Below are 25,388 nucleotides of genomic sequence, written 5' to 3'. Positions count from 1 at the left end.
GTGGATGACAAATCATTTTCAGCCTTCTGTATCAGAATTGTTGGGGGGCTAATAGAGGTTTCTTTAGCACACCTACAGCTTATTACTCGTTTTTATAATTTTGGATCTGAAAAATATTATGTCTTGGGAGAGTTTCATTGTTTGAAATATCATCAACAGAGTCTTTTCAAACATTCTCCAAAATGAATGGAGACCTGCAGGGGAAACTTCTTAATTATAGTCATTATGAAACAATTACCATGTAACTTAAAATTTCGTTTCATATGCTCGTTCAGTGTGTCTTCACGGCATTTGGAGATCATTACACTCATGTATTGTGAAACAACTCTATTGAAATGTTCCTTTGTAAACTTGTTAATTTACATTTTACTAATTTAGTGTTGGGCGATACAGTGGTGCTAGTGCCTTCCTATCCAATCCTGGGTTAGTTCCTGCGCCCGAATTTTTTTTAACATTTCCTGGTTTGATTTCTTCGATTTCTGTTGATTTATTTTACCCCAAGTATCCGTTGTTTGCCTAATTGTGTTTTACACAACACGGATGTTTTAGAATCAATCAACAAATCTTGTTGTTCTACTTTTGAAGACTCACTCGATAGTGATTTTCTGGCAGAAAGCGGAGATGGTCCTCGCTGCGGGTTGGGAAAGCGAACATGAAAGACGCTAGCGGTCACTATAGCAACGTAACCCGGTTCAATTGGCGCCTGGGAATTGGAGTTTAGTACAGCTGTTAATGCGGCGCGGAAATGTTATTGTTTTTATTTATAAGAACTACGAAACCCAGCATCCCTCTCGGTGTGAAACAACGACTGTTAACAGAGTTTCCCTTCTCGTTGTCGTTACTTTACCTGTCTCAAAGGTTTATTTAAAATGTAATCAGGTTCATGGAAATAATTGTTTCTTTCTACTGACACAAGTCCTAACAGGAAATAATGTTTGTGGACAACGTAGGTAGGTCGCCCTCCTTAGCTGGTGGAGAGCTTTACCGCTGGAAGAGGCGGACGCCGAGCACTTTTGGCAAAACAAAGGTACGAAGCTTATGTGTGACATTGTGTCGGGGAGGGGGCGGCGTCGGTTGTGGTGCTTTTTACTTTCAGATGAGGTGATTTTAACTTCACGGGTCGTTGGATGTCTATTACGTAAATAATGCGCGCTACCAGACTTAGGAGTTGACAAATTCGGAACTGTATTCTTACAGCAGCGATGTCGAGAAACTATAGTTTCCTCATGTGTTAGTAGGGTGCATTTTGCGTTCAGTCAGCCAGGCAGTTATTTTCAAACCCGCTTCGTCCTGAACAGGGTCGCGGGGGACTGCTGGAGCTTATTCCATATCGCATAGGGCGCAAGGCATGAAACAGCCCCTGGAGAAGGCGCCAGTCCAAATACACACGCACACCCATCCCAACCACACACTAGATCCAGTTTAGTATCTCCAGTTTACATAACCAGCGTGTCTTTGGACTGTGGGCGGAAACCGGAGAACACCCACCCAGACACGGCGTTCCTCTGTCCATTTTCATTAACTGCTAACGAAACAGTAAACGGGACGCAGTGGTCCGTTGAAGGAAATCCGAACGAATGTACATGTATAAATGCTATGCATGTGTACGTGGAATAAAACTACAGCTTCGTATTACTGAGTTTTTGGAAAGACTTTTGTTCTACATACATTGAATATCCGAGCTCGTGTAAATTATTTCCAGGATTTTTTAGAGATATATGTAGATAGACAACATGTTAGTAAAACACACAAACGACTACTTCCCAAGCCTAAGCACCCATCAGTTTGTTGTACGTAACTTTATAAGAAACTTTCAGTAGTAGTAGTGTTATTTCAAGCACTGCCTGAACCACATTAACGTTAACCGTTTGGCTGTTATTTTTTAATCACATTGTAAAGTTATGTAGGCACTTATGGGTTAAATTAGAGGAGAAAATGTTCATTATAATGGAATGAAAAAATATCTAAATTCAGACTTGCAATGCTCATTACCCAGTTAAGCTGTAATGTGCTAGAAAATAGTGTTTATAAGCATAAAAGATCTGTGAGGTTATGTGAGAGGAAGCAAGATTATCATTGTTTCAGTTTGACCCTGTGCGCTAGAAGCTGCAAAGAATACAACTGTTTTGGAACAGAAATCTACCGCCATGCGGTGTTTTTAATTCTTAAACAGGATTCCATCCACCTTAGAATAGATACCCTGTTATATTTCGTGGCAGAAGTGGGATTAGAACCCCCCCCCCCCTCCCCCCCCACTGTAAAGTTATGTTGTCACTTAATGGTTAAATTAGAGGAGTAAAAAAGATTGAAAAAAATCTAGATTCAGACTTGGAAAGCTTGTTACCATGTTAAGTTTTATTGTGTAGGAAATTAGTGTTTATAAAGTTGAGCATTCAAGATCTGAGAGGAAACAAGATCGTTAATGTTTTGATTTGGACCTGCCATGTGCTGGCAGCTGCAGAGAGCACATCTCTTTTAAACAGAAATCTGTCACCATCCAGTCTGTTTATTCTTTTGAAGGATTCCATCCACCTTAGAAATTATACCCTGTTACAGCATTATCTGCAACACTGTGACAAAGCTTATTAGTGGGAGGGATAGGTAACTGTTTGTTGTCTCCAATTTGTGTGTTCCTGTTGCAGGCAAGATCAGTTTTGGTCACGTTTGTGGGACTCTTTTTTTTTTTTTAAGCAGAGTCTCCACAGCGCCCTTCCCGCTGGCTCTGCTTCTGCTGTAACAGGATACAGGACAGCAACATCTTATTTAAGCAGCATTTCATTGAAGAGAGGAGCTAGTCCTAAATTTATAATAGAACTCTATCTTAGGACAGACACATATATACACTCACATTCACTCATACTGGACATAATTCGATTTCCCATTTATTATAGCATTCATTTTCCAAGTATCTGAAAAATAGTTACATTGAAGACATGTACACCCCACAAAGACAGTTACTGAGCTGAGAACCGAACCTTGGTGCCTGGAGCTGGGAGACAGTGCTAAACACAGCAACACCTTGGTTCCACATAGCATTAACATTAACCTTAAATAAATTTAGCAACTAATCTTTAATGTGTCTTACCTCATGTCATTTCCTAATCTAATTAATCCAATCCAGGGTTGCTGGAGGCAAGAGCCTTTTCTAGCAGCACTGGATCAAGGCACAAAACAGCCCAGGACGGGCCATTGTTTAATCGCAGAGTCCACTCATGCAAATGCCCCAACTCAGACAGAGCCATTTTACAATCGCCAATTAACCTAACCTGCACATTTCTGGGGAGTTTGTGAAGAAAACCAAAATACCTGGAAGAAAACCCGTGCAGGCATAGTGAGCATGTGCAGATTCCACATGGAAACACAGGGTGTAGGGTTCAAACCCAGGAAACCGGATACATGAGGTGGCAGCTCTACCCACTGTGTCGCCTCTCCATTTAATTGTAAATGGACATTGGTAGTGAATGTGGACAAGATAGGTGTGAGGGTTTGCCAGAAGAAATTCTGAAATCAGAGAAATGAGTTGCATGTCACTATTTATACTATAATATGCACTATACAGATAAAAGTATGTGGGCATCTCTCCAAATTATTGAGTTCAGGTGTTTCAGCCCTCCCGATGTTAACAGATGCATAAAATCAAGTACAGAGCCATGCATTCTCCAGTGTCTCCAAACATTGGCAGTAGAATGAGCCATACTGAACTGCTCAGTGACTTTAAACATGGCACTGTCATGGGTTGCCATCATGGCCACAAGTCCGTATGTGAAATTTCTGCTCTGTTAGACCTGCACCACTCAACTGTAAGTGCCATTATTGTGAAGTAGAAGTATCTAGGAACAACAGCAACTCAGCCACAAAATGGTAGACCAAGCAAACTCACAGAGTGAGACCACGAAGCGCTGAAGAGGATACCATGTAAAAAGTCGCCTACCCAGTGTTGCATCACTCGCAGCAGAGTTCCAAACTGCCTCTGGAAGCAACATCAGCACAAGAACTGTGTGTCAGGGGCTTCATGAAACAGGTTTTGGTGCCTGAGCAGCTGCACACAAGTCTAAGATCATTATGCACAACACCGGCTGGAGTGTTGTCAAGCATGCCACCATTGGACCCTGGAGCAGTGGAAACCTGTTGCTGGAGTGATGATTCACAGTTCACCATCCAGCTATTTGGCAGACGAATCTGGGTTTGGCCTATACCAAGAGAAACACTACCTTCTGGACTTTTTAGCTCCTACTGTAAAATTTGGTGGATAGTAGTCTGGGGCTGTTTTTTAGGGTTTGGGCTAAGCCCTTTGGTTTTAAGTGAAGGTAGTGTTAATGCCACACAGCATAGAAAGACATTTTAGACAATTGTGTGTTTCCATCTTTGTGGCAACAGCTTGGAGAATGTCATCCTCAGTTACAGCATGTGCGTCTGTGCACAAAGCCAAGTCCATAAAGACATGGTTGACAAGTTTGGTGTGGAGGAACACCTTTCACCTTTTGGATGAACTGCAACACCAATTGCAAGCCGGGTTTTGTCATTCAACATTAGTACCTGACCTCACAAACACTCATTTGGCTGCTCCAATATCTTGAGGAAAACCCAGAAGAGTATAGTTGCATGGCTTTTGCAATGGGATGGATGTCCATAAATCTTTGGCTATATAGTGTAGGTCCAAAATGTACAGCAGGATGCATGTAGGTAAATTAAGAAGCAACTGAACTATTACATTTTTAGTATGGTTCAATTAAAAACATAAGAAAAAGCATCAGATTCAGACATGTTTGAAGGTCTATGATATTGTCATTCTAACAAAATTTGCCTTGTATGATAGTGTAATATCTGATTTGTTCTTGACATTGGTTTATGAAAATCATATCTAAGAATACATTTTTATTCCGTAAATTTTTCTTTAATTTGTTTTTTTCATTACATACAAGAGAAACTTGTGAACTACTAACCATAGCAGCATCAGGCAATATAGGCTGTGTGGTCATATAATCAGTGAAAAGAGGGGAGATGCGTGTAGTCCCTCTAATTCTACTCCAAGAAATTAGTGCACGTTTTACAAATGTCTAAATTCTATTCAAATATTTGCAGTTTTAAATTGCTCAAATAAATAAAAATAGTAATGGGCAGGCTACTAAAGTAGCAGCTGACTTATGTTTTAATCTGTTACTAACAAAGTAACAGCAGGGCAATGCTGTATAATAGGCAAAAGAAGAAAACAAATATATATATATATATATATATATATATATATATATATAACTTTGTTTATGTACTTGTCTTTTTTTTTTTTTACAAGTTATTTTATTATTTTTTACAAGTACAAAGATATAGTGTAATTTTTATTTTACATTTGGAGCACAGGCAAGTTCAATGACATTCTCAGGGTCACATTGTAAAAGTCAGTGTGTAAGCTAAGCATCAGTACTACCAGACACTAAGCACCATTAAGACCTGGGTCTGATGTTTATGTTGTTGGACTCAATATAACCATGAAGCCAAATAACAAATATCTCAGAGCAACAGTACTAAAGAATATTATTGAATAGCAGGACGACATATTAAATATTCTATTCTGTTCTCTTCATAATATTGTTTTATTTTCCTATGGTATGAGTATGTGTTTTTTTTTTCTTCACAGCCCCATTTAACCAATGATGATGTTGAGAACTGGATACAGGTACTGCAAGTTGTTATTTGAGTATTGTAAAACATGGGCAACCTCTTCATCTTAGTTTAATTAGGTTACTAAAATCTTGCTATTTGAAGTTTACCTAATAAACTAATAGATTTTCTGAATTAAGGATGTTATGTTATATGTTATGCTGTGTTACTTACCGGACATTTCAAACCTGGTGGGACATGTGCTACAGAAGAAGAAGAGAATAAACACTGCAAAATGGCCGCATGTCTAAGAATGCTCAGTGACAGGTGAAGCACGGTCACTACAGTTTACCTAGTATTTGCATAAGTACAACATGCTGACTTGGAATTTCAATGACCAGTAATAATCTCTGTTAGGCCTGTTTACCTAGCATAAGACCTTCTTAAAAGAGTCATAGGAGAATATCAACCCGTCTTTCTGTCAGCAAACCAGTTTAAGTGCAATTCATGGTCATGGAGGTTGAAGCCTGACCTGAATATATCAGAAATAAGACAGGAAACAACCCTGGACTGGGTGCCACTCCATTGTAATTGGACACTTGCACATACACCCATTCTTTATCATGGAGGGCCAATTAGCCTAACAAAAAACCCACACAGACATGCAGAGGTATACTTTTTATCAGCTGCTGTAAGTTTTCTCAATCACTGGCTTAAGTAATGCAGCATTATGAAGATCAGGAACAAAGTTAATTGTATTATTTGGAAAGTGTTTTACAGTAACGAATTAGAGTTTTTTTCAAGGAGGTAACAGCTGTACCTTGCTCTGTATATATGTATTCATACATTTATTTTTCACTTTATAGAAGGTGGAGCGAGCTTCTGAATTTGCTGTGTCTGAAGTATTTTCAGTCAGAAAGCCCTCTACCTCTGCAAAGTTACGAAGTCATCAAATGGCTCTGGAGAGCACCGATCAGCTGCATGATCATGATGATGCTTACTTTGAAGGTATCTATTCTGTCACATAAATAGAAAAGGTTGGTAAACATGAAACCTAATTTACAGACATCTTCATCTTATTCCTTGACAGCACGAGATCTGCTGGATAACTGGATGACCTCTAAACTTAGGCTGGATCTTGAAGTTGATGATGACAATTTGGCCATAAGCTCTAAAGATCACAGTTTAGAGACCGAAAGCCAGCTTCTCACAGAGAAAGTCTCTCCCTTACAACAGTACAATAAATTTGATGGTATGGACAAAGTATTTTTTGTAATGTATATTAGCTCTTCACAATAGAAAAGAAATACACTTTTAATAAAATAATAATTACATATCTTTGTTTACTATAAAGGTCCACCTAAAAGATAACATTATTATTCATAATCTCTATTTTAGGCCAAGATCTCTTTTCCTAATAGTTTTATATGGCTTCTTCTTCTCCGTATGTTATACTGTTCAGCAGCTAAGCGTTTGGAGTAAGAGTGAAGTTCACATTCTTGTTATCGGTTTGTTCATATATGGTTATGTAACATACAAGCAACTTGCCTTGACCTACTGTATAACTGTAGCGTCTGTGTAATGAGATCAGTCTTCCTCCATCTTTATGAGTGCAAAGTTGACAGATGACTACTTTTCTACCAGTAATATTTATGCATTTATTTCTGTTTAACCTAGATCTGTACAGCCACTTAGAACATGAGGCAGATACTGCTACAGTACACAGTTTCTTACAGGAGTTAATGGCAAAGGAAGTGGCAACTTCTGGTATCTTGGAAGACCATCGAATGGATAAGGAAGAAAAGCCAAAGAAAGATCCCCGCTTGATAATGGAACTGAGGCATCAGCAGGTTAAATAAAAATCAGACCTTATCAAGTGCAATACAGTCAAAAATCAAGCTTTGATGCTGAGTTTATTCTGGATTGCACTTTTAACCAGACAGATTAAAACATATTTTTATTCCTGTAAATTATGCAGGTTGTGTTACTAATTTAAATAAAAGACCTAACTAAAAACAGCAGTATTTTACTCAACATATCTAGTCATTCACTCCTTCCTGCTGGTGTTAAAACAATCTTTACTACAAAGTTCTGAGGCCCAGATCAGGCTTCTTCATTTTGTGGATTCTTTTATTATCAAATTTACCCTCCAAGGCTCTACATTAGTCGCATTTTCTTCTTAGTTTATGTGTTTAGTAATACCAAGATCATGATATCTAGCAGCACAATACTTTCAGACAATGTTCCAAACATTAAACATGTTATGCTGACATATTGTTTTAAATGAAATGTTGCAAATATTAGTTTTTTTGGTAGCTATTCAAATTTGATTGTGTTAGAATCAGTCCTTTTTATTTTTTAAATCTTATGTAGGTGAAGGAAAGTCGACAAAGACGACAGGCTGAGCTTGAGCAGCAACGTCGAGAGAAACTCATGAAAAAAGAAGCACATGCCGAGGCTCAGCGTTTGTTGCAGGAGGAAGAGCGCCTGAGGCAGCTGGCAGCACGCAAACAGGAGGAAGACATCCAGAGAGAAGTGGTACGGCTTCGTAAAGAGATGGCTGAACAGAGGAGGATTATGGAGAAGGCCAAACAACAGTATGTACTTTCAAAGTGTTATTGAGTTGCAAAGAGCAACACATGCTTGCATTTCTGATTTCCCCCACCCCCCAGACTAAGAATTTGACCTAAGCTGAATGTCTTTTTAGGTGTGAAAAGCACCCACTGCATTGTCATTGTGCATTGTGGTGTGTCCAAATGAAACTACTCAGCCCCCAGTGAAGTGATTTTGTTGAAAATTGGTACACTTATTCTTTAGGGAAATTTGTCAGGACAGTTTAATTTTCATTGAGGTATATTGAATAGAGAATGCTGTACACATTTTGATATCTCCCACTGAAAAACATTGGTGAATTTCCAAACTCTTCTATCTTAAATCGGAAACACATTATGTGACTCCAATTATGGATTAGCTTACTGTTTCAAATTTTCCTTTGAAATGGGTCACTCCAAATTGTATATTTTGTATATTTTCCTCTTTTACTCATCCTACCACCACTGTTGACCAAGTACCCATTACTGAGGGGTACTGGATGGGGTAGGGTTAGATGTAGGCGACGTTGAATTTCTGAATGCTACCATATACGAAAAATATGATGTTAAATGAGTAAGCATTCAATTGGGTAGTAAAAATATTGTTTTATTTATTCATCACCATAAAAGTTAAATACTCTTCCTCAACTCTGGCAGAATGCAAGGGTAGGTTTTGTTATGCTAACATCTGGCACCTGCTTCTACCTGACCTACAGAATGCGAAGCTGCTTCCACACCAGATCACTTTTCATCCTGCTTTGAGGTAAGTGAATTGTAAAAGTTAAAAAAAATACTCACTTAAGTAGAAATCAATGTTAAAGGAAAGGAATTATGTAAGCGGTCCTCTGTAAGCATTGAGTAAACAAACATGTTCTCAGTATTTACGTTGCACTTAGATCATCCTCAGTGTTGCATTACCTGCAATTATAAAGATTCAGTATTTCTGTAACACTACAGATTTCTCTCCCACTACAGGTGGGACTGTAAAAATATTTTGTTATAATGGAAATTTCGTTATAACGAATGTGGGGAAAATACGTAGACTATTGTGACTAGGGTCGTTGGTGATTCGCCACCTCTAAAGGCAGTGGCGCAATGACGGCTCCATAGCTCCTCTGCTGCATCTGGTAAACCGTAAACCCAGGGCCAGGTAATTAATTGTTCTCTGCAGGATCAGGCTTACCACGTAATGTGCTTGTCGCATGATGTTCAGAACATTTAACATCGGGCTTTGACCTGCTCTTCCTTCCTCACATTTTCCTGGTCTGCCACAACGGTGAATTTGAGCTGCTGGTGTTCTTCTAATCTAAGATGGGAGATAAAACAGTAAGATAGATAACAGCAACATGGGCTATCTCGTGTAATTGAATGCTGAAGTAATGGCTCTCAATGAATTCTTGAGACTATACCTACCTTCCCTATAAAGTAGTAAAATAGTTGTATTTTCTGTTTCTCACTTTTTTGTTCCTTGCAAAGAAAACTCTGAGAAGCGCCATGAAAATCGATCAGTACAGTATCTGCACGTGATACAACAACCCACACAGACACTCAGTGGAGCACAGACTCAGAATTCGGCTATACCTGTATGATATCATACCTACACTCTTGCCGTGACCATACATTTCACAACAGACTGTCTCTGCTGCATTAAGTATTTTTTGCATCACATTATCTTTGGTGGCCATTTTTGGTCAAAAAAAACATATTTCGTGAAAACAAAATCTTTAAACATGATGATGTATGAACATTTATCTGGACCAACAAAAAGTATTTGTTATTCTGAAAATTTCATTACTTCAGTATTTGCCATAATGGGATTTGACTTTTATAATGTATTAGTAAAGCTGCACACTTCCTGTCTGTCATGGTCTGAAGTAGAATAGAGATTTTAAATCATTACTAAGGTACTTTTCTTAAAAATGGCATGTTTAAGAAATGTGAACTATGATTAGTTACCTTCCACAATCAACAACTAATAACAGAACCTCAATCAGAGCCATTTTTACATCAACTAAATTGGAATCTGCTGTGTATGAAAGCTTTTGAGCAACCTCAAGCCTATTTGGGATACGTTTTTTAATTACATGATAATGCTGTTATACAGCATGAATTTAATGTAGTTTATTAATGCATGTAATAGCATTCTATTATTGCTGTTGTTTTTGAATATGACTTATTGTTACAAAAGTATTCAGCAAACAAAGATTCAGACGTGAGTGTCAGTAGGCTTTGTGCCCTAGGAACCAAATTACCCAAATTATTTTATAACATTTCAATAATTATTTACTGCTCAGATACTGATCTTTCTGATCATAAAATTGGTCATTACGATAGCAATTGATAAGAATTCATAATTAATTGCAGAATTACGGTATATGAGAGTTCCTCTAGAGTGCATCTTTCACTTGCACGATTTGGCTCAAAAACATCGGCACATTGTCATCTCATAACAGGCCTAAGTTTGGTATTTTTTCATCCAGCTGTTTTAGTTCTACACCATCTTCAAAAAACTGTGACACACATACATACACACAAACAGACAGACACATACCCATCATCAAGATATTGATGTTTTTGGTGTCAGGGGACGCTGAAACATCGAGATCCGTCGCAAACCAAAGATCAAAAGTTTTGACGAATCTAAGCTTTCATTCCTCCCCCATAGACGATAGGTTATGTTGGGGGAAGGCGCAAAGCAAAAATGTGATAACTGATTCATTAATGAAGTAACTAAAATTTTTAAATGCTCTAATCAGTTAACTAAGCCCCAGAATAAACCTGAATGTTTAATCGATGCATACACTTTCTAACTTGTTCTTAGTACAACTCTTACAAGCAGCAAATGTAACTATAGGTCCTTCATGTATTGTGAGCCGTTTTAGCTAATGTTTACCAGTTTTGTTTATCTTTATTGGATTTTAGAGGAGTACTACAGTACTACTGCCATATATTAGTATCACAGTCTTTATTTTTAATATTGTGTATATCCATAATTTTTCTTTCTGCCCTCCAAAAATAAAAAGTCACAAAAGAGAAGAGGTTGTCTATTAAGACCAGCATGGTGAGAAAAAGTGACCTGCATTGGAGAAAAGCCAATGTTCTTACTAGAATAGCTATATTCACATCCAGCAGATAAATTACATATTTTCCTGATTCGGTTAAAACATTTTCCTAAGCAATTCTCGAGCAGAGAGAGGTAAAATAAATTAAGAAATGAGGTGGTAATGAAACAAGGTGAGGCACATTAAATTGTTCATTGAATGAGGAGCTTCTATCCTGCATAACTTCCAAAGGGTGATCACAGCATCAGAGTCTGGTGTATGACAGCATATAAAAAACAAACACCCAGCAGGAAATAGGTTTGGGACTAAGCAAACACACGTTTCCAAAGGAGTTTGATGCTTAAGATGGGTCAGAGCTTAGACAGATTAAGTACAGTGTGCTTTTAAATCATATTAATGCATTATTAATAAAGAAAAGTGGGTGTGTTTTCAGTTAATGTCAATAGAGCTAAATTTAGGATAGTAATGCACTACTCCTTTTGAGAATGTAAGAGTGAGTGGACTTCTATATCATTTATTTTAGAGGTTACTAAGATGAACAAAATTAAAAAATGTGTAAATCTAAGGGCAAGGGGTTACAGTGGCTAATGCTGCTGTCCCACGGGTCCAGGATTTGAATCTAATTGCTGTCCTTATGAAATTTACGTACACTTTCCTGCTGTCTGTATGGATTTTCCTCTGGATATTCTAGTTTTCTACTCACATCACCACAAATGGGGCTGTTACATTAATAGGAAATTCCCAATTAGTCCTGTTTGGGTGGGGGGTGGCGGGGCGATGTGCATGAACGTGCATATCCAGGGATGTTTTCCTTTGCAATAGACACCCTTCTTCTGTGACCCGGTTTGAGTATGTTATGTTATGGAAAAAGTACTTTAAGTATCCTGAGTAGTAAGTTTGTATTTTTCACACTATCATCATTTGAAATCTGGTACCAAAGAGAGATGATGAGCTTAACATTAATATTAAAGCAAAACACAAAAATGCTGAATAGTGCAGCAATTATTTTTACAATTATATAGACCAACAATTAAACAGGCAGTCCTGTAGTTCAGTGAACTTAATTTACAAATAATTTCATGGTCTTTGTTTTAATTTCTAGGAAGAATTGAAGTGAATAGAAGTCCATCTCGTTATAGTGTATAGTGGTTGATCTTGAGCGAGTAGGTGATAGCCATTCAAAAGTGCCTCAGGGATTTCAAACCTTTTGGAGCTATTTGAGAAGCCAACCACAAAGTAGAAAGGCCTGTGTGTTATGGAGCTAACTGTCCTTTTTTCAGTGCCAAGCAGTGTGGTTCTACAAATCATTAATCAGCCATAAGTTAAAAAAAAAAGGAAAATGTTCTGAACTAAATAGTGATAATATAATGTAAAATAATAGTTACACATTTTTTTTTTTGTTTTTCTTAATGCTAATTATTCATATTTTTTGCAGGGAATAAAACAGAATATGGATCACTGGTAACCATATTCCAATAGACCACATAAACACCTATAAATAATTTATCAATTTAGGATCAATAGTACATAATAGTCAAAAAAGTAAAACAGAGAAAAAGAATTTCCTTAAGTAGCACATTCTCAAGATATAAGACTAGCCAAATATCAGCCAAGATGTGCTCAGAATAATATAAATCAGTATACACCAGGGGTGGGTAAAATTATGTTTATAGTTGTTTGTTTGGAAAAAGACATGCAGGTTATGATTATTAAAATAGATTTATTAACGCAAAATAATGGCACAATGGTACACAATGCACTTGGGTACAATCTCATAAGTGCTCAAATTGCCGGCCTCGCATACTCACAACTACAAACCTGCTTTTGCCCACCTCTGCTATTACACTGACCTTCAGTTGCTTTTCTCTCTATTATATAAAAAAATCCTGCGACGAGACGAGACTTTTTGGATGATTTTTTCAAGTCCCACGAGTCAAGAATTTGGCCATGAGATGTTTTCAGCTCACGTCCTCCTCTTAACCACAGAAAACCACGCACACAGTACTCTTGCCTCTCATTAATGTAAATGCTTTTGACAGACACAGTTCTTGCTCTCTCAGCTCTTATAAATTTTAATGTTTTCCTTATTTTAAGTATTATGTCCAAATCTTATTAAAGAATTTCATCATGAAGGGTTATCAACAGTAAAAATGAGTATATGGGCAATCCTAGCACCGAGAAATGATGAAGTCAAACAAATTAATGCCAGAAATGTCGATCGGTTACAGTGCAAATTGGTTAAATATGTATCAAGAGACTATGCTGAAACAGTTGGTGGTGATCATGCGGAAGATCAAAACATCAACTTACAATATCCCGAAGAATATCTACAACCGTTAACACTGTCTGGTCTTCCACCACACAGATTACTGTAGAAAGAAGGATGTATCCAAGAAAGGTAATGTAGAACATCTTCAGGGGATAACATTAGACAACAAAGGAGATCTTCATATGCCACTTGTATTAAAATATTAACAGTTTCCCGTTAGAATAGTTTTTGTAAAGACAGTTAACAAATCTCAGAGCCAAACATTTAAAAAGTCGTTTTATTTAATACAGAGAAAGAGACGAAATGCAATCATGGGCAGTTATAAGTTGCGTTGTCCGATGAAAGTCCAAACACAGAATCACAATTCAAAACAATATTGATGAAAATTTAATTCAAAAAATTGTTTTACTTAAGTTTTACAGTAAAAGTGTAAGTTTAAAAAGTTTTTGCGTGTTAATTTCGAAGCCAAACAGAACAAGATTGTATTATACAACGAATAACTCTTAACGCAACATGAAACATAATTTACTTTCAAATAATTGTTTTACTATTTTTTAATATGATTAATTACTCTCTGTAATGTAAAATAGTAAATTGTACATCTGCATCCCCATACACGAGTGGTAGAACCGCAAAGAGGTTAGCACGTTGTGCAAGTACGGTGGTTGGCAAGCGAAGCGAGCCGGGGGCATAACCCCCTAGTCTTAATTTATAGGTTGCAGGTTAATTCATTGGTCTCATTAATGCCTTGGGGTGAAAATGTATTGCACTTAAAGATCCAGGCTGTTTCAGCCTGTAAGAAATGAGTATTACAGTCTACTGTATAGCCTTAATAGAGAGTATAACTATTTGCAACATTGAATAAGTATTGCATTTCAAACTGACATGAAATTTCTGCGCCAAAGTGAAAAGCAATGATCATTTGGTTAATATGTTTTAATCATATCATTCCAAAATTAAATCTGTCCTGTGCATATGCACTCCATAGTAGTGTAGTTAACATGTTGGATTGCATTTAATTTTGGCACAAATGATATTCTATACTAGATAATCCAGGCACCAAAGTAAATCCTATGTCTTGATATTAAAATTTTAATTATGTTCAATATGATTCCTCACTATGACATTGTTACGGATTATGGTATCCAAAATCTTAGGAAAATACTTTTTGAATAGCAGTTGTGTCAAATGTACTTTTTGAGTCATTTACATATATGCTACTTCTGATTTTTCTGGTGACCAATGTTCTGAAAATCTAACTTTTTTTTTTTTTTTTTTTTATGTTTTCTGCTCTTGGTATTCTCACGAAGATAATTCAGATTTCTACTTGAACTACTGCTTTTTATGCTCAATTACTTTCATTGTTTCCTTTATTTTGGCCTGCTTGTTTGACTAGTGAGCTGAACTGCCTACTTTACTTATAGAGAACGAGAAAGAAGTCACTTGGGAAAGACTGCCATGGAAAAAGCTGCCCAGGAAAGGACTACTCTGGTTTCTCAGGCCTTGTCCAGTGATAGCGTCCGATACCTTCAAGTGAATGCTGCAAAACAGCGGGAGGTGGAAATGAAAATTGAAGTTCGAAATCTGAGAGTGAGAAAGATTCCAAAGTTAGATCTCTTCTGTTAAAGCTTAAATATTAAGGCAGTGCTTGACTGTAATTTCCTATTCAGTGTTTGCAGAGGCATTTTTCTGCATGGTATAAGCTCGTTCTACAGCAACGAATGAAGATGGGAAAAGCAGGAGCACTATGTGACTGGAGAAGGCAGCTACGTACATTTCGGGCATGGAGGGCATACGTATGGACTAGGAAAGTAGAAAAGGAATCCCAGCAGACTGAAGTTCAGCTGCGTGATGATAATAGGTGAGGGATCACTATTATGCATTTGTTGTAACATTTATCTGTCCAGAAAATACATTATTGGATGTCATTGTTGTGAATGTTTTTTTAGAAAACTGCAGATGGCAGTAGAAAATGATCGTCAACGCATCCTGAGACAATGTTTAAATGACTGGCAGATCTGGTGCAAAGCTGAGCAGGAAAAAAGAGAAATGCGGAAGAGGAAAGAAGAAACTAAAATAAAAATGGCAGCTTTCCTTGAAGCTGCATCTTCAAGAAAGTTTCACGTAGAAACTATTACTGATGAAATAGAGCAACTAACACTTCAATCTGTAAGTATTGTGACGCAATGTTAACATAGCATTGTCAAACCTAATTCTGAGTCAAGGAGGCTTTCCTAGTAGCACTCGAGGCAAGGCAACAGCTAGTTCTGGACAGAATGCAAGTCTATTGCAGGGCCACCTCACATAGATAACTGCACTCACACTTTCAATTTGAATTAATTTTAAATTGCCAAAAAAATTAACCTGCACATCTTTGGGATGTGAGAGGAAAACCAAAGTACTGGAGGAAAAGCCATGTAGACCCAGCTGTACTCCACAGTACACTGTGACACAGAGGAACCTGTATTATTGTGGTGAAACAATTGAAAGTTCTCACATAGGAGCGATCATTTTTTAATACCAAACCGATCCTAAGATCCTGCTGCAAGGTCAGCAGGAACAGATAATCTGATCAAAACAGAAAAGACTTGTAAACAGCCAATGGCAATTTACCCAAGACTTTAAAAGTAATATGATCAGCAACTTTAATGAAAACATGTGGTGCTGTGTTATAATAATGGGTTTCACCTGTGAGATTCAGAGGACCTGCATCTTGTGATCATACTGTATTGGATAGGAGTATTAACAAATTAAGGTAAACGTGGGGCTTTCACAAGTAGGATTTTTAGCATCAGATCGACTGGAAGCCTGATGACTCATTCAAACAACAGAGTATTATGATTAGAATTCCTATGTCTAGTAGTCATTCTTACTGCCATGTTTGGAATTAACTTTTGTGTAATAATCTAATACTTGACAGTAAGCCGTGACTTTGTCCGTGTCCCCAGGAGACATTTTCTCTACCTTGGCACGTGCGGACAAGGATTGAAAATAGAAGGATTAGGTAAAATATTTCAACCACTAAAATTAATGTCCTCACATCTGTTGTTATTTTTGCGATCTTTTTGCTCAGACCTCAGTATCAGTGTCGTACGTGTAATTGTTGACGTTAAAAACCTCATTCATTTGAAGTTGTTGAGTTAGAAAATTCGATGCACACATAGTCGTGTAAGTGGTTGATTATGTAACCTTTTTGCCTACAGCAATTAAACCTTTTAAGAAAATGTTGTGCATACAACAACTTTGAAAAGGTGGTTTTGAATAATGAAGACCACATCTTGGCTCACTTCTAATTATTTCTGATGCTGGTGAGCTTATGATAATTCACTTTACTTGGCAACAAAATTTTCATATTAATAAAAAAAAACAAAATCAAATTAGATGTTATTCTTCCAATCAAAAAAAGGAAAAAATACAGAATAATTAGTTTGTTGAAGTTACAGTGAGGAACATAAGTATTTGAACACCCTGCGATTTTGCAAGTTCTCCCACTTAGAAATCATGGAGGGGTCTGAAATTCACATTGTAGGTGCATTCCCACTGTGAGAGACAGAATGTAAAAAAAAAAAAAAATTCAGGAAATCACATTGTATGATTTGTACAGAATTTATTTGTATTGCACTGCTGCACATAAGTATTTGAACACCTGGCAATCAGCAAGAATTCTGGCTCTCAAAGACCTGTTACTCTGCCTTTAAGAAGTTCACCTCTACTCCACTTAGTAATCTTAATTAGTAGCACCTGTCTGAGCTCTTTAAAGACACCTGTCCACCCCACAGTCAGTCAGACTCCAACTAATACCATGGGCAAGACCACAGAGCTGTCAAAAGACACCAGAGACAAAATTGTGGAACTCCACAAGGCTGGAAAGGGCTACGGGGCAATTGCCAAGCAGCTTGGTGAAAATAGATTAACTGTTGGAGCAATTGTCAGAAAATGGAAGAGGCTAAAGACGACTGTCAGTCTCCCTCGGACTGGGGCTCCATGCAAGATCTCACCTTGTGGGGTATCACAGATGATAAGAAAGGTGAGGAACCAGCCCAGAACTACACTGGAGGAGCTGGTCAATGACATGAAGAGAGCTGGGACCACAGTTTCAAAGGTCACTGTCGGTAGAACACTATGCCGTCATAGTTTCAAATCACGCATTGCACGGAAGGTTCCCCTGCTCAAGTCATCACATGTCCAGGCCCGTCTGAAGTTTGCCAATGACCATCTGGATGATCCAGAGGAGGCATGGGAGAAAGTCATGTGGTCAGATGAGACCAAAATAGAACTTTTTGGTCTAAACTTCACTCGCCGTGTTTGGAGGAAAAAGAAGGAGGAGTTGCATCCCACGAACACCATCCCTACTGTGAAGCATGGGGGTGAAAACATCATACTTTGGGGTTGCTTTTCTGCGAAGGGGACAGGATGACTGCACTGTATTAAGGAGAGGATGAATGGGGCCATGTATTGTGAGATTTTGAGCAACAACCTCCTTCCCTCAGTCAGAGCACTGAAGATGGGTCGTGGCTGGGTCTTGCAACATGACAATGACCCGAAGCATACAGCCAGGATAACCAAGGAGTGGCTCTGTAAGAAGCATAGCAAGGTTCTGGAGTGGCCTAGCCAGACTCCAGACCTAAATCCAATCGAAAATCTTTGGAGAGAGCTGAAACTCCGTGTTGCTCAGCGCCAGCCCCGGAACCTGACAGATCTAGAGGAGATCTGTGTGGAGGAGTGGGCCAAAATCCCTGTTGCAGTGTGTGCAAACCTGGTCAAGAACTACGGGAAACGTTTCACCTCTGAAATTGCAAACAAAGGCTTCTGTACCAAATATTAACACTGATTTTCTCAGGTGTTCAAATACTTATGTGCAGCAGTGCAATACAAATAAACTCTGTACAAATCATACAATGTGATTTCCTGAATTTTTTTTTTTTACATTCTGTCTCTCACAGTGGGAATGCACCTACAATGTGAATTTCAGATCCCTCCATGATTTCTAAGTGGGAGAACTTGCAAAATCGTAGGGTGTTCAAATACTTATGTTCCTCACTGTATGTAGAGAAAGGCTGCTTTTGTTACAAGAAAGAAATAACTGTGTTGTGCTTCTTCCTCAGAATGAACAGCAGACCCCAAATATAACAAAAGAGGAGCCTCTGCCTGTTCCTGCAAAACCTTTGTTACACAACAGACATGGCACCCTTCCAAACAAGCCTCAACAAGCGTGGCAGGTCACCAAACGGCATGCAGGCCTTACTGCGGCTGATCTGCATCAGACTGAGGCACAGCAAACGGCTGAAACAACGGTTCGCAGTGGGAAAAAACGGGTCGAGGTAAATGGCAGCAACTTTGAGAACAGACATGCCTTTCAAAGACAAATGATCGAAGAGCAGAAGCGACAACTCCATGAACAGAAAGAGATGATCTTGGAGCTGCAGGAAAACCAACGCTTGATTATGCTTAGGCAGGAAGCAGAGCGGGCCACTGCTGTGACAAATGCTCTAGTGACGCCAAGGATGGCAAAAATCCCTGCCAGCAAATATGTTCCTCACAGCAATATCCAGAATAGCAATGAAAAAATCTTGGATGAAACCAGGTAAATTGATGCGGATGGCAAAAATCTGAATATTTTGGTCATACATTACTAATTTCCATTATATAATTAACTAATGGCATTATACTATTTACAAGTTCTGCTCAGTTCTGATATCCAGCAACTTTGAAGTGAAGAAAGTTGGAGGACAGTAGTACAATCTTCATTGTCAAAAGTAACTTGTAAGACCAGTTTAGTTAAGTTTAAACCAAAGCCCTAAAGGTTTATCCAATAGGTAGTTAATCTACAAGAATTACTTTGAGAATGTTGTAGATTTAGTCTAATACATTAATGTTTAAGAAGATAAAAATTGAAATTTTGCATAAAATACCAGGAAAATTTGCAGACATGGTAACATCCACATATCCTGTGAGAACTGTTTGGTTTTCTGCCCTTTTGCCCATTTTGCCCTAAACTCAGTAGAACTTCACCTACATTTCATACTTCATTTCCACTAATACAGTTTTACAGTCATGTGATATGATATTAAGTAAATTGTTAGACCTTATTAACTCTCCAACAAGCAGTAAAATTGTACATAGATGTACACTCAATATTGTGTTTGACTTATGCAGAGACACTTTCTTGGATATCGCACTTGCATGGCCATGAGACCATCAGTTTATTTTCTGAACCTACTTTTCCACTGCACAGTTACAGAGAGACATAATCTCTCCTGGCAGCACTTGGTGCAAGGTGAAAAACAACACACACATACAAGGGGGACCCAAAAATTCACAGTATTATAAAAAAAAAAAAAAAAAAAAATACTCCCCTTGAGATACAATACACTTGTCCCCATGCTTCCGGAATTCCTAAAACACATTTCTTGTACTCATCATTTGTTACCATGTCCAGTGTCTCCTACGATTTTTTTCTTATATTTCTAACACAGTAGCAAATTGTCTTCCCTTCAGTCACAATTGTAATTGTAGCAACAAAAAGAAGTCACAGAGAGCAAGATCCTGGTGGATTCAGGGTGTGGAAAGCAACAACCACATTGTTTTTGGTCAAAAACTACTTGACTGACAAGGTGACGTGTGCAGATGAGCTGTCACAGTGAAAAATGCAACTTTGTGTGCGTCACTACTCGGGGTGCTTTTTTTCTTGAAACGTTCCCGCCGACACTTTAGCAGTTCGGTGTGATGTCGCTGATTAACAGTCAGTTCATAGGGAAACTTGATATTAACAAGTCCATTAATGCAGAAAAACGAGATCATCTTTGTCATGATATGACTTGACATGCTTTTTTTGGCTTGGAGAAAAAAAATTGCGCAATTATAGAATAAATGTCAGAAATACACATCTCGATCAATTCAGCACAGTGCCACTTGGAAGGCAGATGAACAAGACTGTAGCCATACGATATGTGGCAGCATAATTAATAACTTCACCCTACACCCGTGCTATTGACCGATTCTGGGTAGTTTTGCGTAACCGTACATATTTTAACACTAAGTTTGTTTAGTTTTGCCTGTTAATGTAACCTGCACATCTTTGAGTTAAGGAAGGAAACCCTCAGGAAAAACGTATATGAAAAAGAATCGTTATGAAATGGGGCTGGGAATCAAACCCAAAGATCAGGATCTTTGATAAAGCAGTTATATTTGGACATTTGTAGTGCACACTGTTTTAGTTTGTGATAGACATTTATTTGGCATTTTTATCCATTAATAATTGCAATTTCATGTTAGTAACACATCAACCCTTAGATTGTATTCTGTATTTCTCATAGACGGTTTTAAACAACATTACTTGCATTTCCAGCTCTCCTGCTTCAAACCATGGGCTCCTCACAGAAGCTAAGAATGGTTCACCACAATTGAAAGTGGCAAACCAGTATTTGGCACCAACTCATCCTGTGGTTAAAGGTACTTTCAACCACTTTACTAGTCATATTATACATTTCAATAACCCTAATGAATTTTCAAACTTCTGGTTGCAGCTATGGAAGAAAGAGCAAAACAGCGTGCCGTAAGAAAAAGAGAAATAGAGGAGCTGAAGAGAAGAAAAGAAGACGAAAAGTTGGTGAGAGATATAATTACAAGACACATAGCAAGGCAGCTTTAGGTAGAAGTTAAGTTATGAAAGTCTACATTGTTTGTTTTCAGAATTATTTTTACTATACCCTAAGCTTGACATTTCTTTCACACTGTCTCAAACAGTGGCTTGAAGCATTCTTAATAAAGTCATTATGTTGTAAATAAACAAACTATACTGTTAAACTATTTACTATACTACCTTTTTATAGTTAAGACCATAGTAAGGGTCTTTATACGTTTCAGATAATCAGTACAGCTGTTTTCAAGTATTTATTTTTACAGCTGGAGCCCAAGCAGATTTAATTGACAGACTCGCAGTCACACAGTGAATCAGAGGTAGCAACTGAACTGGCATTTTTGTGATTTTCAGTTGTTTCTTATTAGTGGAATGGTTAAGCCAACAGTCACACTCTGAACCACCCTGCTGTACTATATGATGGCTGACTTTATATCTACAGCATCATTTAATCTTTTTCACATTTACTCATGTAGATCAAGTTAATTGAAGTTAACTAGTTACTGCTTTACTTTCTTTCTTTAAGGCCCAGTTGCAGGCAGCAGAGGAAGAAAGACGGCAGAAGGAGGAAACAGAAAAGGAAGCCCAGTTAGAAAGGAGACGTGAAGAAAAAAGACTAAAGAAACAGGTATGAAATGGATTATGATGAGGCAGGTATTTGATCATGGGAGGATCTAGCTGTGTGATCGTTTTTAATAAAGTATACAGCACTTTAATCACTATGTTTGAAAGAAGCATGTGTTATTTAAATGCTGATAAGTAAATGTAAGGATTTGCTTTGTTTAAACAATAACTGTTTCTATTGGTGTAACCAAGATACAGTATAATGTTAGTTGGATGTCTGTTCTTTTCAAAGTCTACTCTAAAAAGTACATATAAGCAAAAATAGACACAAAATATTTGATCTAGGGGTTGTATTTCTGATAATAGAAATAAAAAAAAAATCTTCCAAAGATATATATATAATATACTATCCATGTAAGCCCTTGCTGTAAAAAGCCTGGCGTCCTAAAAACTACTGAAATCGTCAGAAAATAAACTGAAATGTAGAGATGTCAGTTAATTGAAAGGAACTACTCTGGGAATCTCTCTCCTAGGAGGATTCAATTTGCCGACGTTCTCACATCGCTTCTGCATTAGTGGCGGAAGGAAAAGTAAAAGGGATACCTGTTTGGTGATGTTAGTGGCTAAGCGACTTTGTCTGTCTTCTTAGTTTTCATTTTGCAGACATGCTCGCCTCACTGCTGTATTTGCAGCAGGAGGAAAAGTAAAAAGGGATACCAGTTTGGTGGTGATAGTGGCTACGCGACTTTATCTTGTCTTTATTCTGAGGTTTCGTTTTGCTGACATGCTCGCCTCGCTTGTGTTATTAGTGGCTAAGCGAGTTGTCTGTTTCCTCAGAGGCGGAACCTTTAACCCTACACCACCACTCACTTCCGGGCTGGACAGACACACACACACTTCCACACGTAGACGTTTATATATAAGATATATATTAGTTTTTTATTTTGACCTTCGTTTACTATAATTTAACAAAATGTTTTCATCTTCCAAAAATGATGCAGTGTCCTTGTTGAAACTTACAAACTGCAGACAACTTGAGACATTTCTGTTACTTTGACATGGAAAAGTGGTCTTTGATCTACACCTTTGTAACAGTCATGTAGTCCACTTACTATGTATCTTGTAAAATGACCATAAAATGTTTTGGAAGAGTATATTTAATCAAGAGATATTTTGATGAATGCAAAAGCCTTAAGTAGAAAATGTAATTCCATACCCTTCTTGATCCTGAGGTGTTTTCTTTGAGTCCATGAAATGATGATACAAACAGCAGAGTATGGCCTTTACAAAAGGAGCTGGACTCTTTTTGAACCTAAGAGCCAAGAATATGAGAAGCAAAAACAACACACCACACTTTTCATTACCAAAGTGTTTTCTTCTTTTGTTGCTGATATACATAACACATCACATTCTCTTCTTCCTTCAGGTTTTGGTAAATATTAAGGTTAATATTTATTATATTAAAATGATTCTTTCAAAATAATTGAGTTCTGTTTTCTCCTATATATATATAGAAAGAACAGGAAAAACAAAAGAGGCTGGAGATGCAGCAAGTATTGCAAAAGAAAGCAGATGAGTATTATCACCACTGTCTTCTAAAAAACAAAGGTTTGAAGCCATGGAAAAGACTCCTGGAACTCTCTAAGGAAAATGAAGAGGTGAGGGTTGTACAATACTTTTCATTTGTGTAATTCTACTGTTCAAGAGAGTGTCAGTTTCGGTTTATCTGGGGAAAAACAGACCGATCTGATGGTCTAGAGAAAAAGATTCTGAATTTCAGTGCACACGGCTTTATTCACAAAAGCTTTTCATCATATTTTATCTATTTTTATACTAGAAGTGGTAAGATCATAGGTCTTATTTTATAATTCTTTCACTGTTAATTTCCAAAATATATATTTATAAAAAACTGGCTGAGTCAGGCCTTGAATTATGAAGAAGAATATGCTCCAGTTTTGTTCTTTACAAGCAAAAATGGGAGAACTTTGATGTCTTTTTGGCTAGTTTCAGGTATTTGTGTCATGGCTTATTTAATTTGGGTAGAGTAGAAGAGTAATGAATTATGATAGCATGTTCTTCTTAAAAGACTTTGCTGACAGTTACTGGCATGTACACCTGTAAATTAATAGAAATACAGTACATTTTAATACTTCTGGTGCTTCTTTTAAAAAGAGAGTGCCTTGGTGTGTGATGAAACTACTACAGCACTACCTGTTGACAGGTTGCCTCATAAAAGTACATATAAGCTGCTCAAACCTTTTTGAAGGGTACCAGTGATCTACATGAGTTTGTTACCATAGATTGTGTACATTTTTTCACATTACACTAAAAAAATGCATTTTGCCAAATCCATGTTGGAGAATGCATTATACATCTGTTTTGAAACTGTAGTATGAACAGGCTCACATTCACACACTTCCAGGATTTGAATTACTTTGTATTATATAATTATTACTGTTGTTTCACAGCTTCAAAGTCTTGAACTTGAATCTTGGCTCATGCACTGTTTGTGTGGAAGTTGCATGTTCTTCTGTGTCAGATTCTGTGTTTTCCTCTCACATACAAAATAAATGTAATTTAGGTAACGTGTGACTATAAATTTTCTGCATATAAGTATGGGTGGTTCCTGCCTTGCACCCAGTTATGCAAAGAAAGTCGCCGGCTCCCTGCCACCTTGAAATGAATAAGCAGATTGAAAAATGGGTGATGATGGTCATTACTACTACAGTCTTTCTAACTGATACCGTATGTCTGTGCATTGAATTCTTTTTGGTTTGTAATGTCTTTTATGAAGGTGAGTGTTTTATATGAATACATACTCATTATTCAAACTGTAAATAATTTATAATTCCTGGAAAAATTCATTTTGTTTCAAGAACTGAGCTTAGCATAGTGACATATTTTCACCTCCATTCCAGTTTGTCTTTATCACTACTAATCTATTGTATTTGTTTCTGTCTATTGCAGGTAGCAAAGAATCACTACACTTCAGTAGTCCTTCAAAAATATTTTCAGTACTGGAAGCAGGCAGTGAACAACATAATAGCTGAGAAGGTTGCTCGAGCAAATGATTTTTATGAGCATCTGCTGCTGCAGAGAAGTCTTACTAATTGGAAAAGGGTAATTAATGACCGATATTCCATCAAATTTCTATAGGTTTTCATTATGTGCATCTCTAGGTGGAACAAATCAAACCATATGGGGGAAAAAAACTGCATTCATCTTCCCATTTCTGCTCCTTGAGCCCTTAGCCTTTGTGAAGTCTGTAATGTATATATGACTTTCTTAATGTCAGCAGTGCTTGCAATTCTTATTTATGGGCCTTGCATTAATAAATAAATATGATGTCATATTTTATTTTTTTAGTATAAGACATACTTGTGGATACTGGAAGAGAAAGCTACCAGATACTGCAATCGGTCTTTAAAAAAGAAAACTTTGAAAATTTGGGTTGAGTTCACGAAGGACGAGTCAACTGCCATGTGGCAAAAGCAACAAGCTGCAGAACAATATTGTCAAAGGTACGTATGCTACTTGGAGCATGTAAAAAAAATCACATAATACAGAGATTAATATCTTTTGAATAATCATAAATGGCTAGCGCTGGCCATCTCCATGTGAATATGGCATAATTTTCAGATCAGTTTGAGTTTAATATATATATATAT

General features: G+C 37.4%; 1 protein-coding gene across 1 annotated transcript in view; it reads left to right on the top strand.

Annotated features, from left to right (window-relative positions):
• Window positions 1-776: 776 nt before the first annotated feature.
• ccdc191 (coiled-coil domain containing 191) overlaps window positions 777-25,388 on the top strand; it is a 45,512-nt gene continuing 20,900 nt past the window's right edge. Inside the window, exons 1-16 of the mRNA XM_028800472.2 lie at window positions 777-1,027; window positions 5,633-5,671; window positions 6,462-6,603; window positions 6,686-6,847; window positions 7,273-7,445; window positions 7,969-8,192; window positions 14,942-15,107; window positions 15,188-15,378; window positions 15,467-15,686; window positions 18,623-19,101; window positions 20,866-20,969; window positions 21,044-21,126; window positions 21,683-21,784; window positions 23,235-23,378; window positions 24,688-24,840; window positions 25,087-25,241. Coding sequence (XP_028656305.1) covers window positions 932-1,027; window positions 5,633-5,671; window positions 6,462-6,603; window positions 6,686-6,847; window positions 7,273-7,445; window positions 7,969-8,192; window positions 14,942-15,107; window positions 15,188-15,378; window positions 15,467-15,686; window positions 18,623-19,101; window positions 20,866-20,969; window positions 21,044-21,126; window positions 21,683-21,784; window positions 23,235-23,378; window positions 24,688-24,840; window positions 25,087-25,241 — 2,633 coding nt within the window. The 5' untranslated portion in view covers window positions 777-931. The remainder of the gene's footprint in view (window positions 1,028-5,632; window positions 5,672-6,461; window positions 6,604-6,685; window positions 6,848-7,272; window positions 7,446-7,968; window positions 8,193-14,941; window positions 15,108-15,187; window positions 15,379-15,466; window positions 15,687-18,622; window positions 19,102-20,865; window positions 20,970-21,043; window positions 21,127-21,682; window positions 21,785-23,234; window positions 23,379-24,687; window positions 24,841-25,086; window positions 25,242-25,388) is intronic.

The sequence above is a fragment of the Erpetoichthys calabaricus genome, chromosome 4 (genome assembly GCF_900747795.2).
Source record: "Erpetoichthys calabaricus chromosome 4, fErpCal1.3, whole genome shotgun sequence".
Classification (NCBI taxonomy): Eukaryota; Metazoa; Chordata; class Cladistia; order Polypteriformes; family Polypteridae; genus Erpetoichthys; species Erpetoichthys calabaricus.
This window is presented reverse-complemented; position numbering and strand designations above follow the sequence as displayed.